The 20,587-nt window shown below is 36.6% G+C and overlaps 1 protein-coding gene across 1 annotated transcript in view; it reads right to left on the reverse strand.

Annotated features, from left to right (window-relative positions):
* Nucleotides 1-20,587, reverse strand: part of pabpc1l (poly(A) binding protein, cytoplasmic 1-like) — a 275,870-nt gene that overhangs the window by 20,851 nt on the left and 234,432 nt on the right. Inside the window, exons 4-7 of the mRNA XM_067394179.1 lie at nucleotides 2,817-2,956; nucleotides 1,317-1,411; nucleotides 1,107-1,244; nucleotides 858-953 (exon numbers count right to left, since the gene is read on the reverse strand). Of these exons, the coding sequence (XP_067250280.1) occupies nucleotides 858-953; nucleotides 1,107-1,244; nucleotides 1,317-1,411; nucleotides 2,817-2,956 (469 nt within the window). The remainder of the gene's footprint in view (nucleotides 1-857; nucleotides 954-1,106; nucleotides 1,245-1,316; nucleotides 1,412-2,816; nucleotides 2,957-20,587) is intronic.

The following is a 20,587-nucleotide window of genomic DNA, read 5'->3' on the forward strand; positions in this document are numbered from 1 at the left end:
GTGACACCTATGGTGAATCACACGGCATGAGTTTGATTCACTTCTCGTCTGAAGATTAAGAGAAAATATCTGACTATATGAATGCATGCAAAGCAAAGAAATAGGCCTAATAATTTATATAGGTTCACAAAAAGCTCAAATGTATAAGCGCAAGCTTAATTTGTTTACAAGCTTGATATATTTGATATATTAATGCATGTATTATATTTATTTTAATTTAAAAGCAAAGTTTAACTTAATTGTCAATTAATATAATTATATGAATATATTATATGCATTATACTGAATTATGTTAATATTAATATAATAAATAATTAGCATCAAAAGATGAGCAAATTTGTTTTTAAATTCTAAACTACTTTGGAGCGAGAGATACAGGGGAGTGAATTTAATGCATCAGATACAGGTCACTATACTCACAGCTGATTAGTCTAGTTTGGGTTTGCAATCTATAACCCAGAATAAAACCAGCTCCAGAGCAGGTTAGCTAAGTTACCATGGCAATGAACACCGCTAAAAAACATTCTACCATCATGAGCCCGAAAAAGCAGTGATTACTCAAACTAATCTCAAGCTTACCTGGCTAGCAACTGAAACCGGCTTTGTGCAACAGGCCACAGATGTGTTACCCAAATGAATTATTTTTTTTAAAAAAAAAAAAAAAAAAAAAAAAAAAAAATCATGATGACTTTACAATTGACATCACACATTGCATTGGTAGTGCACACTAATAACCTTCATGTTAGACTAAGAATTTTAGACTCCTACTCTACTTGCAAATAATTTTTACTATACTTTGTCTTGTTACATTTGTTAAAAGTGAGTAAAGACATGTAATATTGTGTGCTTTACATTACTTTTGCACTAGTGATGGTTCCATAAGGTGCAAACTCTTTCCTCAACTTCTCATCATCAATGCTGTCATCTAGATTTTTTACATAGAGATTAACCCCCTAAAATGAAAAACAATGCATGCATCAAAACATATTCTTAAATATCAACATATAATTAAGTAGAAGCAAATCCTTCTCACATGATTAGGATATCCAATTCAGACTGTTTGCAGATTTATAGAAGTTACCATGCAGGTAAGCATGTGTGCGTACCTGGTAGCGTTGTATGCGCTCCTGCTTTATTTGCTCAAACTTGCGTTTGAGTTCTCCCTGCCTCTCCAGTCTTTTCTGAGCTCTACCCACATACAGGACCCTGCCATTCAGCTCTTTGCCATTCATTTCAGTTACTGCCTACCACAAAGAGAAGGAAAGACTTCAGTCCTCATATCTGGACACGTACCATATAACAATTTGTTGAATTACCCTCCTGGCATCTCTGTGGTTTTCAAAGTTGACAAATCCAAAGCCACGAGAGCGTCCCCTTTCATCAGTCATCACACAGACACTAAGGGTCTTACCTGTGAACCAGAGCAGACTTGTATAAGAGCCATTTAAGAGATGCAGAATCTATATTCTTTATGAAAAGTGCTTGCCTGTGTATTGTGGTATAGGGCCATATATATAAAACGTCTCAAAAATGCTCTTAAAGAATAGACTTAAGCTTTGACTTTAGTGTCAAAAAAGTCAGACTTGTGTAAGGGCCATTTATAAAACTTTAAGCAAAGTCTAAGATGGACTATTAGGTGCTAACTGAGGTGGCCCTTAAGTGTTGTGAACTAAGGACTACAATGATATCAACCCAAAAATGGCCACTCTCAACCTCGGAATTAGCCAAGAGTAAGCCTGGAATGGTAGTCATGGCAGCATGACACTAATCATTTAAATGTAATTATAATAAAGTTAATTCACTGGAACATTTATTATTTAAATTTATTTTTAAACTACAGTTGGAGCAATGATGTGAACATGAGTTCCATAAATGGCTTCAACAACTCAGGGAAGCCCGAAATCTTACTTTTGCCACAGGTTTTGAAGTTCAGTTGGAAAGTCAGTGAACTGCCATACAGTATGAACAAAAGTGTTGGTCTGGCCTAGGAAAATCAACATCTTCACTCTTTACCAAATATTATTCAAAATTTGTTAAAGATTTAAGCATATTGCATAGTTGTGCTTTGAGTCAATTTTTTATTTATTTGTGATAAAGCAATGAAACATGCCAAATTGTGCAGACATAATTTTTGGCCATGGTGTCATACAAAGAAATTATGAACATGCAAAACAAGTGAGAACCAACAAAAAATTAATAACCGATTATGTTGCAATCAGTGTGTGGTTTTTCCTGTGAGGTTTTTGTTTTTTTATGCATTTGTTTTGCATGTTAAAATAAAAACTGTAGCTTTTTGCCAAATAATTTTGTCAGGAGTGTAGTGTTTTTTTGTTCTCTCAAATGTATATTTAAAGGTATTAAAGACATTGTTAAAATAGTCCATGTGACTACAGTGGTTCAACCTTAATGTTATGAAGCGACAAGAATGCAAGTGCGCAAAAACCAAAAAATAATGACTTTAACAATTTGAACTGTTGTCATACGCAGTTAACGTAGTGAACAGTGCAGGATGAACCACTGTAGTCATGTTGACTATTTTAACAACGTCTTTACTACCTTTTTGGACCACAAAAGGTGCAATGACGTTGCTGTTGTTGTGTGGTTCAGAAACCCTCAGATTTCATCAAAAATATCTTAATTTGTGTTCCGAAGATGAAAGAAGGTCTTATGGGTTTGGGACGACATGAGAGTGAGTACATAATGAGAAATTTAATTTTGGGGTGAATTAACCATTTAAAACTTAAAATTTTACTCTGAGTGGCTTTATGCATGTGGCCCCTGAAGTCAGTGATTAAAAAACCCTTTACAATATTTACCAAATTCAGTGAAGATGCTCTTCAGTTTCTCACTGTCAATATCTTCACCAAAGTTCTTAATGTACACATTAGTGAACTCCATGGCTTTAGCCCCCAACTCTGCCTCCCGCTCCTTACGAGACTTAAAATGCCCCACAAACCTGTAAATGCAGATTCATTTTTTTTAAAAGACAAAAAGAAAACTAAATTGGCATACATTATGATTGTCAGTTCTCCACTTGAAATAAAGTTATATTCATTTTTTGAGCTCTGATGTTCATGTATAAACTGAAAACATGGATAGCTGACAAGGACAAACGACGATGCTGAATGACTTCTTTAGTTTAGCAAACAAATCGCTCGATTGTTTTTTTTGCATAACCTGCAAAAATCACTCTATGCCATTGCCGCTTCTGCAAACTGCTGATCAATGCTACAAACCAAAACTCCAGACAGGTCTAGTTTGTATTCATCGCTCTGCAAAGTACGTCACTCGGATCGTTGATCTGATTGGTTGAAGGACTATCCAATTGCGTGAATAATGCTCGTTGATCACGCCTTTTGTGCAGTAGAAAATACATAGCAGACTCCCCAGACCATACCTGTATGTGTGTGTGTAAAACAAAAAAATATATTTTACACGTAATAAAATCAAGAATATGTGATTTGTTCATTCTTTACTCAAAAGTACAAAGAAGATTTTTTCAATATTTTCACATGACATTTAATTTTGACATCTGCAACACTCCAAAAAAAGTTGGGACAGAGACATGTTTACCACTGTGTCACATCACACAGTGATGAATTGAGGATACTAACTGTTGCAGTTTTGCAAATGGAATTTATGCCCAAACTCGCCTGATACAGACAGCTGCTCAACAGTCTGTGGTCGTTGTTGTCGATTCTCCTTTTCATAATGTGCCATACATTTTCAATAAGAGACAGATCTGGAGTCACCCATACCGTTTGCACTAATGCACCTCCATACCATGAATGATGTTTGCATTTGCACCCGTCACTGATGAAAGTCTGGATGGTCCTGATGGGACTGAGAACTCGATGTCCATTTTTCCCAAAAACAAGCTGAAACATGGATTCATCTGACTACAGCTAACATGTTCATTTTGGACCATCTGAGATGAGCTCGGGCTCAGAACTCGTGACATCTCTGCATTTAAACGATGTATAGCTTTCTCCTTGCATAATAGATATTCAAGTTGCATTTCTTGATGCAGCCACAGACTGTCTTAAGTAAAACTGATGGTTCAGTACGTACCTTGGTTTTGAAGTTTTATTGCATTAACTTCTAAATCTAATTACAAAATTCAGTTTTTCCTCCAATTCCTTGAAATATAATCATTTACAAGGTGGCTGTCATTTTCATGACAGATTAATTTAAACATGTAAATTAAACATGTAAATTAATAGGCAACTGGTGCAGGAAGTGTTCGAGGAGCAAGATTATTTAGGGGAATTAAAAGACCACAATGCAGGATGGTACACAGACAGAACACTGAATGGGGAAAACATGAAAAGAAAAAAAAAAAACCCTGTACGGGCCCAATAATAAACGGCTACTAGTGGCAGGACAGGTAATGTGCAAGTTGGAAAGCAAAGACAGCACAACATCTCAACAGGTTTTTGTAATTGATTCACTTTCTAGACCCTTATTGGTCCTGCCAGCTATTGAGGCATTACAGCTTGTTGAATGGATTGATGCAGTAGAATCAACGGAGGAAAGGTTCAGAAAGAAATTTCCAGAAGTATTCACTGGCATGGAGACTACTGCATTTGCTTAAAATCTGATGCTGTGCATATGCACTCACAACCCCACGCAGAGTGCCGATTCCTTTGGAAAATTAAATTGAGGAGTTAGAGCGTATGGAACAAATGGGAGTGATATCAAGGATAGAGCAACTGACTGAATGGTGTGCCGCCATGGTGCCTGTTGTAGGGAACTCAAAACATTTAAAATCACACCATTTGGCTGATTCTGCTTTAATGTCCTAGCTTTCGGCATCAACTCGGGTCCAGATCACTTCCAGAGACGTATGTCTCAGTTCCTGTATGGAATAACAGGAGTAATCTGCCATGCTGACAACGTGTTAAATCTGTGGTAAAGACAAAGCCCAATGCTACAAGCAACTAAATGAGGTCCTGTCCAGACTTCAGAAGGCAGGCTTAATTCTGAATGAGAAGTGTTGCTTTGCACAGTCTGAAGTTTTGTTTGTAGGCCACAAAGTGAGCTCAGAGGGAATAGCAACAGATCCAGAAAAGGTGAGGGCAACTGTGGAGATGACTACACCCCAAAATGTGGCGAATGTTAGACGCTTCCTGAGCATGGCCACATATATGAATAAGATAATGCCTCATTTCACTGATGACACAAAAACACTGTGGGATCTGTTAGCCAAGCAGAATGACTGGATTTGGAGCAGCATGCAGACTCGTCATTCACCCAAGAATTAGTGCAATACAAGCCTGATGCAAAAACAAGAGTGTCTGCTGATGCATCCTCGTTTGGATTAGGACCAGTCCTTACTTAAATGTAGAATGAAAAGGAATGGCATCCTGTGGCTTTTATTTCACAATCTCTGTCGGAGACAGAACAGAGATATGCCCAGGTGGAAAAAGAGGCGCTGGCAGTAGCATGTGCTTGTGACAGACTCATATTTGAATGGCCTTCATTTCACTATAGAGACAGACCACAAGCCATTGTTGGCACTTTTGGGAATGAAGGCATTGGATTACTTGCCTCCTAGGGTTCAAAGATTCAGTCTAAGACTTCTGAGATTCATACAACATAGTTCATGTTCCAGGCAAGGCATTGGTCATGGCGGACGCATTGTCAAGAGCCCCAATAGTCAGAAAACTATGAAGTGAAGAAAAGGAGCTGGAAAGAGAAACAGTTTTTTGTAGATGCGGTACATCACTACTTGCCAGCTTCAAAGTCAAAACTACAACAAATAGCAGCAAGATGACATGATCTGCAGGCAGCTGATGGAGCGATGTAAGATGGGGTGGCCAAGACAGGAGGAACTAAGAAAAAAAAGAAAAAAAAAAAAAAGAAAGAAAGACAAAACCTTACTGGGTTTATCAAAGTGAGTTGCACATTGCAAATGGCCTCTTGATGAAGGGCCAGAGGGTGGTAATCCCAGAGAAAATGCAGACAGAAATGTTAGCTCGGTTGCATGAGGGACATATGGGAATATCCAAGTGTAGGCTTTGAGCACAGCAGTCAGTGTGGTGGTTGGGCCCAACAGCCAAACTGCTAAAATGGTTGCGCAACGTGAGATATGTTTGAGACATCAACCCCAGCACACTGAACCTATGATACCATCCCCATTACCCAAACTGCCCTGGCAAAAACTTGGGGCTGATCTGTTCTTCCATAAAGGCACACCTTCTGGTCATCGACTACTTCTCAAGGTACATTGAAATCGAGAAGATGCCATAACTACAGCTAAAGGTGTAAAACAAGCACTGAAGGCCATTTTCTCCAGGCATGAAGTGCCAGAAACAATAATAAGTGATAATGGCCCACAATTTGCATCTGCCGAGTTTTCAGCCTTTGCTGCAGATTATGATTTTATTCACATAACAAATAGCCCATACTTTAGCCAAAGAAATGGGGAGGCAGAAAGGGCCGTGAAAACAAGTAAGATTTTGCTGTTAAAGAATCACGATCCTTACCGTGCACTGTTGGCCTACAGAGTTACACTGCTGCTACATGGACCCTCACCGGCTTAAATGTTAATGGGCAGGAAATTGAGATCTCCACTGCCACAGGCAAAATTGCAACTCGAGCCATGGTGGCCGAATAGGTGAGTATTCAGAGAAAAAAAAAAAAAAAAAAATGAACAGCTGAAAATAATAGACACTGAACTTTAACAGGAGACACAGAGCCATTAGGAGGCCTGAGCTGAAACCAGGACAAGCAGAATGGATCTCTAAATGACAACAACCAGCAACTGTGCTTGGCAAGGCAAATACACCAAGGTCCTATAGTTCAGACAGAAACAGACCTGCTCAACCTGAGCTCTCTGTGCCAGCACCTGAGGCCTGAGGTTCACAGAGGGAAACTACAACAGTTCAACCAGAGCTCACTGTCGGAACGCTAGAGGAAGCTGAGGTGGAACAGGTGCCTGAAACAGCATGCAGAATAGAATATCAGAAAGCACTTAGTAGCCAAAAAAAATACAAGCGCTGATAGATAACTTTCTAAGTAACACCTATACTCACACTACTGAAGGTGTCAATCTTGCTGTCAGACAGGGATGGGCAAAAATACATCAAAATGCATTTTAAAATAAAATACCAAATACCTTAATTTTAAGTCTATCAAAATAAACTACAAAATACAGCAGCCACACAATGTATCAAAATAAACTACTGTATTTTTGCATTTTAAAAATACTAAAAAAATATTTACTTGGGACCATGAAATTTCTTCGTAAACCTTCCATCATTTGGCCTATTTGATCGATCCCTTCACCATTATACTGACTCAGTTGATTAAGTAAACAATGTTTAATAGCAACAGCTTTTCTCTGCCCGATTCATGCAATATATCTGATATATGAAACCAGTTAAAGGCACAATATGTAGGATTTTTGGATTAAAATATCCAAAAAACACTAAAACAATGGGTAACACTTTATAGTAAGGTTCATTAGTTAATCATTAGTTAATGTACTAATTAACATGAACTAACAATGAGCAATACATTTGTTACTGTATTTACTAATCTTCATTAATGTTAGTTAAAGGTGCCGTAGAACGTCTTTTTAAAAGATGTAATATAAGTCTAAGGTGTCCCCTGAATGTGTCTGAAGTTTCAGCTCAAAATACCCCATAGATTTTTTTAAATTAATTTTTTTTAACTGCCCATTTTGGGGCATCATTAAATATGAGCCGATTTAGGCTGCGGCCCCTTTAAATGCTCACGCTCCCCGCCCACGGAGCTCGCGCTTGCCTTAAACAGTGCATAAACAAAGTTCACACAGCTAATATAACCCTCAAAATGGATCTTTACAAAGTGTTCGTCATGCAACATGTCTAATCGCGCAAATATGGTATTTATTTGGATGTTTACATTTGATTTTGAATGAGTTTGATGGTGCTCCATGGCTAAGGCTAACATTACACACTGTTGGAGAGATTTATAAAGAATGAAGTTGTGTTTATGCATTATACAGACTGCAAGTGTTTAAAAATGAAAATAGCGACGACTCTCGTCTCCGTGAATACAGTAAGAAACGATGGTAACTTTAACCACATTTAACAGTACATTAGCAACATGCTAACGAAACATTTAGAAAGACAATTTACAAATATCACACAAAATATCATGTTATCATGGATCATGTCAGTTATTGTCGCTCCATCTGCCATTTTTCGCTGTTGTCCTTGCTTGCTTACCTAGTCTGATGATTCAGCTGTGCACAGATCCAGACGTTAATACTGGCTGCCCTTGTGTAATGCCCCGATCATGGGCTGGCATATGCAAATATTGAGAGCGTACACCCCGACTGTTTGAATCCAGAGAAATAAGCAATTTTAACCAGGACACAGACAGTGTTCGTGCGTCGCCTATCAATGACATCATTAACCTCGATTTACGTTTTTTTTTTTTTTAAAAACCATGGAAACATCAAAGACACTTTAGTATAATATGCGTTTCATTAGACAGGTGAGCATTTGTTTGGATACATTCATCGACAGAAAACTCATCATAGCTCAACTCATTAAGTCTTTTTGTTTGAATCTTGTTTTCTTGATTTACCACGAGTACCATGTTTTACCATGACTTATATCGATCTAGCTTACTGCAGTGTGCAACAAGTGTCTCATAGTAGCCGCCGAGTGAACGCAGAGTAGCATTATAACAACTTTCAACACACAAATGTATCTAATATGATAAAATAGCACTGCTTTACCCCATATAATTTCTGCTGCTCTCAAGGCATGTGTTGCGCTCATCTCTCATTAGTAATCGCTCCAGCAGCCTCGTTACTGCTCTCTCAGCACACGCCCTGCTCTGCTTCATACTACAGTAACGTTAATAATCTCATCCATGAACATGATTTCTGCCCGAGCCCCATCCCGTTTCTTTTCCACTGGCTGTAGACGTGAAGACAACACCTCCCATGTTTCTATGAAATCAAGGAATCATCGAGCTACAACTTTGTTTTGAATAAGCGACCTCTAGGGGCGAAAATTTACATATTGCGGCTTTAACAGATCAAATATTCACATATCCATGTGATCGCCCAGATAAAGGTTACTTTTAAAGTAACCAACAGTTCAATCTCCAGTTCAGTTTGTGAATGAATAATAGTTGTATCCTAATTTAGTTACTTGGTGTTTGGTAACAAAGGGCCTACTTTGCATCAGCAACACTAACTCAATGACAAGTCATTCATAAGACAACAACTGATGGCATCATAGCAACTAGTTTCTAACTAATTAATCAGATGTTTGCTAATCATAAATATAGGGGGCTGCTGCTCAATATAATAGTTTAAGAACATTATGTAAATTGGTCAACTATTTAGCCTAGGCTACTAAAACAAACACCAAAACTTAACATGAACTGTTAAAAATTATAGCAATTTATGGAAAAAATTGATGGAAAGCTGGCAGCCTGCACGTTTCTTACCTTGACCACTTTCTTCCATATGGATCAGTTTTCTGTTCTGATCTCAACAAGTCTCTGCAAACTACTGAGTAGGCACCAATCAGAGGCTGCATTTTTATGATGTCATCATGTAGACTTAATACAAATTATTTTACAGTATTTTAAAGATACAATAATACAAAACACTAAAGTATTTTGATACAAAATACGAAGCCATTTATCAACCCTATCAAATACAAATTACAAAATACTATTTTGTATTTGAAATACGTATTTGAAATACATGTATCATAAATACTGCCCATCCCTGCTGTCAGAGATATAAATTACATTTTTGAAAAATCTGCAAAACAATCCAAATTGGGGAAAAAAAAAGAAGAAAAAAAAAAGGAAAATTCAAATACCCAAAAACAACAAATTGGTTTGATCAGGACTGCCAAACTATTTGCAAAAAACAGAGAACATTGTCAAATCAGAAACGCAAAGATCCAAATAATGTAGAGATCCGCCTTCTTTACAGTGAAACATTAAAACAATACAAAACATACACTCAGAACCAAAAAAGCACAATACACCCCAAAACAACTGACAATAATCGAGAAGTCAGTGAACACAAACCAATTTTGGGAAAATTGGAACAATCTGGGAAAAAAAAAAAAAAAAAAAAAAAAAAAAAACCTAATCATGAAGAACTGGCAATCCAAAAAAGGAGAAATATGGGAAAGTCATTTCCAAACATTGTTTAATAAAGAACAAACACACAAACTATTAGCAAATTCAAACAAATCAACCAATTGGAATTAACAATCAAAGATAACCAAAACCCATTAGATTTCCCAATAACTAATAAAGAACTTTAAGAAAAAAAAACCAAAAACAAAACAAAACAAAACAAAAAAAAAAACAGAAAAAAACTGGACCTGATTGGATATCAACTGAAATGATAAAACACACAAGCAGTAAATTCCAATTGGCCATTCTAAAACTATTCAATGTGGTTCTGAGTGTAGGTTACTTCCCTGACATCTGGAATCAAGGCTTGATAATACCAATCTTTAAAAACAGATAAATTTGATCCTAAGAACTACAGAGGCATCTGTGTGAGCAGCAACCTGGGAAAGTTGTGTAGCATAATAAATGCTCTACTATTAGACTTCATCACACACAAATGTTCTGAGCAGAAGTCAAATCGAATTTTTACCAAATTACCGTACATCTTCTATACATTACGTACTCTAATTGAAAAACATGTTAACCAAGATAAAAGGTAAAATATATGCATGCTTTATCAACTTCAAACAAGCTTTTGACTCAATTTGGCACCAAGGACTATTTCACCAAATTACTGAAAGTGCAAAACTCTGTAAAACTATATTACATGTGCACCAGCATACAACAAATAACGCATGCAGAGCAGAATTAGGCAAATACCCTCTAATCATATAGATACAAAAAAGGGCAATTCAATTCTGGAAACATCTGAAACTAAGTGACCCCCAATCTTATTTTAAAGCCCTGCAATACCAAGAGATGAGCAAAGAAAGCAACCCCTTTCCTCAGCTGATCCAGAGCTTCAGTCCTGAATCACAACATCAGAATCAATCAGATTACTGCACAAATCAAACAGAATTGCATCACTTATTGGCAAACCCAAATGCAACAACAGAGTAAAATGCAATGCTATTCAGCCCTAAAGAGAGAGTACGGTATGGCAGAGTATCTGTACACCGTGTCAGATAAGAAACTCAGAAGCAGATACAGACTCAAGCTGATGATAGAGACAGGAAGACACAGAAAAACATGGCTGCCCCCGGAGCAGAGATTGTGTTCACACTGTGATCTGAATCGGAAACAGAAATGCACTTCCTAACAGAATAGTCCAATAACACAGACATATGGACAGTGCTCTATGATAAAATACAGCAGATCCATCCGACATTTAAAACTCTTTCAAACCAGGAGAAACTGCCATATCTGTTAGAACACAAGAACTGCTGTGTGTTTGCTGCTAAATATGTGTCTGCCTGTCACCATAGAAGAGGAAACAATCTGCCCTGATCTGATGTTTCCAGCACATGTAGATTATATTAAACTGTATTCCTCTGTTATATTACTTAGATGTACATTTTGCTTCTATATGTCTAATCCCTCATCTTTTTCTTTTCTCTCTTTTCTAGTTTATATACTTGCATACATTAGTAATTTATTTTGCACTACATGCTTAATACTTTTATATATTATTATTACTATTATTCTTTTTTCTGTTAATACATGTATGCAATATTTGTAAGCAGCCCAGCTGCAATTGCTTTGGCAATACAAATGTATAGTTTTTGTCATGCCAATAAAGCACACAGAAAGAAAGAAAGAAAGAAAGAAAGAAAGAAAGAAAGAAAGAAAGAAAGAAAGAAAGAAAGAAAGAAAGAAAGAAAGAAAGAAAGAAAGAAAGAAAGAAAGAAAGAAAGAAAGAAAGAAAGAAAGAAAGAAAGAAAGAAAGAAAGAAAGAAAGAAAGAAAGAAAGAAAGAAAGAAAGAAAGAAAGAAAGAAAGAAAGAAAGAAAGAAAGAAAGAAAGAAAGAAAGAAAGAAAGAAAGAAAGAAAGAAAGATTTTTTTTATTTTTATCCCTTACTTTTATTTCATCAATGACAAAGAAACATCAAACCATTATCACAAAACCAATCAACACAACAAAAGACTAAAAATTAACCCCCCCTCGAACACAGTACAAAAAACCTCATTAAAACACCACTGCAATACAAAAAGGTATCCAAATCCCGCATCTCTTTATAATATTTAAACTCAACTGAGATCCTAGACCTAATAAATGCCTTAAACAACAGTACACAATCTTGGCCATGTATACTTTTAATCCTGTTCTTCCTTGAAATATATGGCCATTTTTGCCTGGCCGACCATAAAATTAATCAACTGCCATTTAAATCTTTGATTGCAGGTATATCCTGCCCCATAAATGAAAGACTTAAAACTTTCCTTAAAGCCTAAAAACAATTGTTTTAACTATACAAAAAGAGGTTTAAGCCTAATACATTCGAGAAAACAATGAAAAATTGTTTCTCTTAACCCCCAAAAAAAAAAAAAAAAAAAAAAAAAACCTTCATTAACATTGGAGTTAATATTTGAAACCAAAGCATTAACAGCAACAGCCCCCTTCAGGATCCTCCATTGTAGGTCTCCTGATTTTTTCATCAATGGTGGTTTGTATAAAACCCTCCAAAATGGTTTAAATTAATTTCCAATGTCAAATTTCTTCCTCCAGACATTATCACTTTTAATCACACAGTGTGGACTTGTACAATATCTTAAAACATTTGTAAATCACTTTTCCATTTACTTCTAATAATAAGTCCTGAAGCCCATCCAAGTTTAACAAAATACCAGACATCTCCTTTAAATCTGATGTAATCCAGTGCTCAGGAAAAGGGTCTCTCATATCAGGAAGCAAATTTCCTTCCTCAAAACTTTTAAGAAATGACAATTCCTCTGCTGTCAATTTCTTTCTCCATAACTCCATGATTGTTGAGGTCTGACGCAAGGATTTTTGTCTCAATAAAGATGCCACTGCCACAATGTTTTTCAACTCAGATCCAGCCACTTTAATCAAGTGACCAAGCTTTACAGTCTGAGTGTCACACAATCTCTGAGACAGATTTGGCACTTGATCCGTAATGTCCAAACAAGCCACCTTTACTAGAGGCTCTTCAAACAACCAGAACAGAGAAGTAGCATTTTCTGGTCTTTTAATGATGAAGGATCCCCACACTTTAAACAATCCATGGTAGAATAAAGATAGTCCACTCAAATGTAGCTTTTTGATATCCGTTAGGAACAAAGCAGTATCTAGTCCAAGTCCATCCACTCTGTGAAGAATGCTTTTCACAACTTCTCTCCATATCATATCCGCAGAGCCTGTTAAAAACTTATGAATGAACTGTAAACGAAGCGTTGCATATCTGCTTGACAGAGACACCAAACCTTGTCCTCCCTCCTCCACTGGCAAAAAAAAAAGCATACTTTGAGGGACCCAGTGCAACCTGTCCCAGAAGAAGTCCACTAAAATTGTTTGTAAACGTGATAATAGCCCTGTGGGAGGTTCCACACAAGAGAGCTTATGCCACATAGTTGAGGCTATTCAGTTGTTCAGAATTAGTACTCTCCCTCTAAATGATAACTGGGAGTGAATCCATCTCTATTTCTTTAGTCTGCCTTCCATTTTTTCTATAATCCCATCCCAGTTTTTCTGCTGCACAGATTCATCTCCAAGATGCACACCCAAATACTTAAGACCTCCCCTTTTCCATTTCAACCCACCAGGTAAAATCTGTAAACTATTCTTCCATTTACCTTTAATCAGTGAATCACTTTTCTCCCAATTCACTCTTGCAGCAGAAATTACACCAAATTCATTAACAGTTGATGCCAAATTAATAACATCTTTTCCATTGATTAAAATCATGACGACATCCGCATAGGCAGACACTTGATGTTGAACACTAATTCCTTAAATTAAATACAAGAATGCAACTTATTTAACATTTCTATTGCCAAAAGAATACAACATTCCAGAGAGAGCACATCCCCGCCTTATACCTCTCCCAATTTTAAAAGGGACACTCAAACCACCATCTTCAGTAGGCTCTCAATGTCTTTGTACAATACTTTAATCATTCCACTAAAATTGGACCCAAAGCCAAAAGAATCAAGCGTATTCCAAAGATATTGATGCTCTATTTGATCAGAGGCTTTTTCTTGATCAATTGAAATAAAGCCTATATCAAGATCAAGATAATCAGAGACATCCAAAATATATCTGATAAGATTAATGTTATCCATAATCGACCTTCCGGGTATACAATAGGTCTGGTCAGAATGAAACACTTGTCCCATCATATCTTTTAATCTATTATCCAAGGCCTTAAAGAAAATTTTTAAATCCGTACAAAGTAAACTCACAGGTCGCCAATTCTTGATTTCCTGCATGTCACCTTTCTTCTGCAGTAAGGTGACCACTGCCCTCCTACAACTTGGAGGGAGGGAACCCACAGTTAAATTCTTTTAAAACATCCAAAAGGTCTTTGCCCATCACTCCCCAAAAAGCCTGATAAAACTCAATGGAGAGGCCATCAATACCTGGTGCTTTACCAGTCTTCATATCTTTCAAAGCATTAAGAAGCTCCTGCTCCGTAAGAGGCTTCTCAAGTTTTACTACAGAGTCCTGAGTAATTTTTGTCAAGCCGTCATAAAACTTGGCAGATAACTCCTCATTCTGTTTATATTCACTACTATATAACTCAGCATAGAATTGTATAGCCCTTTTCCTAATACTTGTGGGCTCTTTCAATTCCTGCCCATTCTCTGTTTGAATAGAGTGAATAAATCGAAATTTTTTCTATTCTAGGCCAAAAAAAAAAAAAAAAAAACCCTTGATGGGGCATCCATTTGTGTGAGCATCTGATAACGTGATCTAACCAGAGCCCCTTGTGTCTTTATACCCAGCAGGTCTGTAAGAAATGACTTCTTACATTTAAGAGGATCAAGACATTGTTGTTCCCCAGTAACTTCAACCAACTTTTGCAAGTCAATAATCTCGGATTCAAGTTTTCTCATTGAGTGCGTAATATCCCTAGAGACATTGAAAGCGTACTGTTGACAATGCTTTAATTTCCACTTTCCCACAATCCCACCACTGTCTTAAATCACTAAAACAATTTTTCCTACTTTTGAAAATTTCCCAAAAATTACAAAACACATTTCTAAAATTCATATCACCCAACAAAGATGCATTAAAATGCCAATAAACGCTCTTTAGTTTAACATTTGCTATAAACACTTCACATAAAACCAAACAGTGATCCGAAAACCCAACTGGAATAATTGAACACTTTTTAACAATATTAAAATGATATCTAAAACAATGAAACCTATCAAGTCTGGCCACTGAAATAACATTATCTCTGGAGCGTGCCCATGTATACTGCCTATTGTTGCTGTTCAATTCTCTCCACACATCACACTAGTGTTGTCACGATACCAAAATTTTGACTTCGATACGATACCCAACTTAAATATCATGATACCGATACTTAAACGATACTATGGCAAAAATCTATAACAGCAGGAAAAGTAAATAAATAACATATGACAGAACTTCTTTCTTCACCATTATGCAGGCTGATAATTCTGGATTTGCGCTTCATTGCCGTGAACTTAGAGTTAGATTTAATATATATATTTTTATTATTTTCATGCTCAATAAAATTGCAAATTATTTTCCGTTACGCTTTTTTGCTTTTTTTATACATTTAGGTGTTTTTGACAGTAAGATTATTGTAAAAATTATATTACTGTAAATAATTAGAGCAATGTTATTAAAGCATAAATTGGTTTAAAATATCTGTATATACCCTTCACATATTTATATATTTTTAAATTAATTTTATTTTTGCAACCAGATATCACTTATTAAACTAAGACTCAATAATACACCTCTTTGCGGAGATCTGCTTGCACGAGTAAAATAAATAAAAAACACTCATTTAATGTTTGAGAGCATAAACAATGCTGGTATCACACTAACCTGCCGCTCCTTAAATTCTTTGTACAAATCGGGATGTTTGATGGCAAGATGCTTTTGACTCCCTTCGCTTGCTTTATTTTGTAACATCTTTTGCAGACGGGCTTTGTGGTGTCCGTGGGCTTGCCTTGGCTGTCGGCAATGTAAGCAAAATAATGCCATATTTCACTTTGTGCATCTGCTTTCTCAACAATTTGTGGACTGTCTGCAAGAGCACCTGTATTTGCAACCATACCTCTTGTTTCGTCACCATAAAAGCCGTTGCGCAGTTGAGAGGAATAAACGCACTCAATGTGCCTTAGAAGGAGCGCGCTGCACGCACACTGCCCCCTGCTGTCACACATTAGGAAATACAGCTGGCACTCAAAGTACCGGTACTAATAAAACCGGACCATTTTTAAAAGCAGGGTATCGCGATACCTTTCTAGTACCGGTATATCGTGCAACACTACATCACACAGACTGTGGGTTTCAATCAATCCACGTATTACGCAACTTGAAGCAGTATGAGGTTCCAAATGGTTCCTATCAAGAGCATCATTTTCCGTACAGTTAAAATCCCCCCCCCACAAAAGATAATCATCTGGATTACAACTTTGTAAAAAAGCACTGACTTTTTAAAGAAGGCAATTCTTTCAGAACTGTTGGTAGGAGTATATAGATTTAGAAAAACAAAATTAAATTTTTCAAATTTTGCTTGTAAAAATAATAACCTACCAGGTATCATTTGTTTTATTTCACATGAAATTGGCAAAAAACTTTTTGCACAAAGAATGGCCACTCCACCTTTAATTGAGCTCAAATGTGAGAGGTACACTTGTAACAACCCACTTATATCTCATCAAATATTATAAGGGATTTCACAGCACGCTTCTAGGGCATAGGCTGGAATCTGATTGCGTCTGCATAAAAACATTTGTTGAGCAAAAAAAAACCCAACAAAAAACAAATGACAAGAAAAAAAACAACAAGACTCAATACAAGTCAAAAAACACAGCATACTTCATAATTTGCTTAAAGTGCATGTATTGACCCAGTTTCTTAACTTTCAGACCCCTTCACATCTTTACATCGTACACAAACAATACCTAAAAACCCCACACAAGTTCCAACACATAATTAGTAGGAAAAAATTAAACTCCGTAATAGTCCACAAAGTCCCTTAGTTCGTTCCTCAAAGCCCATTTTTTTTAAAAAATCTCTTCTGTTTCAGTCCACCTTAAAATGTGTTTTGTGCAGCAGTTTGAACTCATGGAACACATAAGCAGAACACAGCGGTTCAGACATTTAAACTCCAGCCGCTTACCACACCAGCATAAATAACGCGTGCTCAGTCCAATGCGTTCATGTCACTGTCATTAGGACTCATAGAAATCATAAGCAGAACACAGTGGTTCAATCATCCAAACTCCCGCTGCTTACCACACCGGTACTACCGTTAACTCAGTCCAAAGTCCAAAACAGGGCCCATCCTTCCGGCCTTTCGATGATGTGTTCCACAAAAAAGTGAATGCCAGTCCAGATGGATGGATGAGCGGAATCCACCAGGGATGAGCGGAACCGCAGCCTTTTTTTAACTTGGTGTTCTTCCTATATATACCCGAGTCGACAACAATGAACATGCTAGTTCCGCGTCACACTTTTCTACCGCATCATATTATAAAAAACTTTGTTCCCATATCAAATATACAGAGTAAATATGATGACATGCATACAAAATACATGAAAAATAAAAATAAAAATAATGAAAAACAAAACATCATTCATGTAAGAATCAGCCTCAGCTAATGGGCACCATTACACACTTCCCCTTTCCATTCTTTCCTCCAGTCAAATTCATTCAAGCAATCACTGTGTGTTTCCTGTATAAATGTTACATCAATATTTTTCTGAGTAATTAACTCAAATAGTAGTGCTCTTTTTTGAATATCTCTGGCACCATTCAAATTAAGGGTGCCCACTTTTATTGCACTCCTTTGATTAAATAGTTTTAAACAACATATAAAAACACACAGTAACTTAAGAAAAAGAATCCTATGTAGTTTCAAATCCATCTTCATTCTTTAATTCCAACTTCACTTTAGAAACAAATTTCTTCAGTCTATATATCTCCTGTACAGTGAATTGTTCTTCACCTTCTCCCCTAAACATCACGACTGATTCAATGAATGCTTTCCGGTCTTGAAAATAATCTATAGCCTGGACATTTTTCATATTCTTTGTCTTTTGTAAAAAACTCACTTTTGCAAAAGAATAGCTTTGTTGGCCCTTCTCATTGTTGTCATCTACAGCTTCACTATCAGAATTATCCATTGTTCATCCATTCTTGTTTATTCATCATTTCATCACTTATTTTTCTTGGGGATTTCTTAACACGTTTCCTTTAACTAGAAGGAGCTTTAAACAAAGCCTCATCCTTTTCAAACTCAGTACTTTTATTCTCCTCAGCCAAAATACATTCAGCTACAGCTATAACAGTATCAGTAGTCACATCAGTTTCACTTTCATCCTCATTTTCTATAGCTCCTGAAACAAACTCCATATCCTCACCCTCAACCCCTCTAACATCAACACTCTTACTGTTTTCACCATCTCCGCGCTGCTTTTGCGCATTCATCGTAACATTAACAAAGCTAGTCTGCTCCACATTGCTACTACCGGCATTTTCATTTGTCATCACACCAGCCTCTGTATCCTCAACCCTCCCAGAGCACGCTCGTTTGGTGTGACCTTTGCCACACTCAAAGCACTTCATTGTATCGGAAGATGCAAAAATTACATAATCAAATCCGTCAATTCGAAATTTGAACGCCACATTCATTTCATCCTCGGCTTTGTTTAAAACCATATACACTTGCCGTCTAAAACAAACAACATGTTTGAGCAATGGAGACTTACAACCGAATGGTATTTTTTTCATTTGCGAAATGATCTTGCCATGCCGAGACAACTCTGCTACTAGCAACTCATCCTTAATAAAAAGGTGGGATATTGGAGAGGATTCTTCTTTTCGCTGTGTAATGACTGAGACAAATCAGACACTAGTGTTGCACGATATACCGGTACTAGAAAGCGATACCCTGCTTTTAAAAACGGTCCGGTTCTTCATTTTATTAGTACCGATACTTTGAGTGCCAGCTGTATTTCCTAAAGTGCGACAGCAGGGGGCAGTGTGCGTGCAGCACGCTGCTTCTAAGGCAAATTGAGTGCGTTTATTCCTCTCAACTGCGCAACGGCTTTTATGGTTACACAAAACGAGAAGTATGGTTGCATATACAGGTGCTCTTGCAGACCGTCCACAAATTGTTGAGAAAACAGATGCACGAAGCGAAATACGGCATTATTTTGCTTACATTGCCAACAGCCATGGCAAGCCCACGGACACCACAAAGCCCGTCTGCAAAAAATATGTTACAAAATAACGCAAGCGAAGGGAGTCAAAAGCATCTTACAGACAAACATCCCGATTTGTACAAAGAATTTAAAGAGCGAGAGGTTAGTGAATGTGATAGCATTATGTTTATGCCCTCAAACATTAAATGAGTTTTTTTTTTATTTATTTATTTTACTTGTGCAAGCAGACCTGAGGTGTATTATTGAGTCTAAGTTTAATAAGTGATATCTGGTTGCAAAAATAAAATTAATTTAAAAATACATAAATATGTGAAGGGTATATACAGTTATTTTAAAACAATATGCTTTAATAACATTGCTCTAAGTATTTACAGTAATCTAATTTTTACAATAATCTTACTGTCAAAAACACCTACATGTATAAAAAACAGCAAAAAAGTATAACAGCAAATAGGACTAATTTACAATTTTATTGAGCATGAAAATAAACATTAAAAATTATATTAAATCTAACTAACTTCACGGCAATGAAACTCAAATCCAGAATTATCAGCATGCACACTGGTGAAGAAAGAAGTTCTGTCATATGTGTTATTTATTTACTTTTCCTGCTGTTTTAGGTTTTTGCCATAGTATCGTTTAAATATCGGTATCGTGATATTTAAGTTAGGTATCGTATCGAAGTCAAAATTTTGGTATCGTAACAACACTATCAGACACAATTATTTGTTAGTTAACCAATAGTTTTAAGCTCACTCTGGGGTCTGGCTTCCATCCCCCGAGAAGTTCTTAGTTACAAGTTTTATTGCACCAAAGAATGTAGCTGCTGCATTGAGAGCAGAGAAGAGACACACAAAAATGTACATCTTTCCTGCATTATCCACACATAACACAGACTCTTGCATTAATGTATAGACAGACTGTTCTATAAAATCAACATGCACATTCCCAGGAAATGGTATTACAATCATTGTATTACAATCATTGTATTCACGTATGTATGTGTATGTTTTATGATACATTTAAGGTAACTTCAATCATGCCATGTTTAGTGTCTATGGGTTCGTATCGAAAAGATTTAAATGCTTGTGTATGCGGTATGTCCATACCTGTGCAACATATCAGTATTACAAGAATCTTTAATAGTTCTTATTCAAAAACTCAGCTTGTTAATCTTTCTTGGTCATAAAAGCCCTGAGATTTGTT

The sequence above is a fragment of the Chanodichthys erythropterus genome, chromosome 9 (assembly GCF_024489055.1).
Source record: "Chanodichthys erythropterus isolate Z2021 chromosome 9, ASM2448905v1, whole genome shotgun sequence".
NCBI lineage: Eukaryota > Metazoa > Chordata > Actinopteri > Cypriniformes > Xenocyprididae > Chanodichthys > Chanodichthys erythropterus.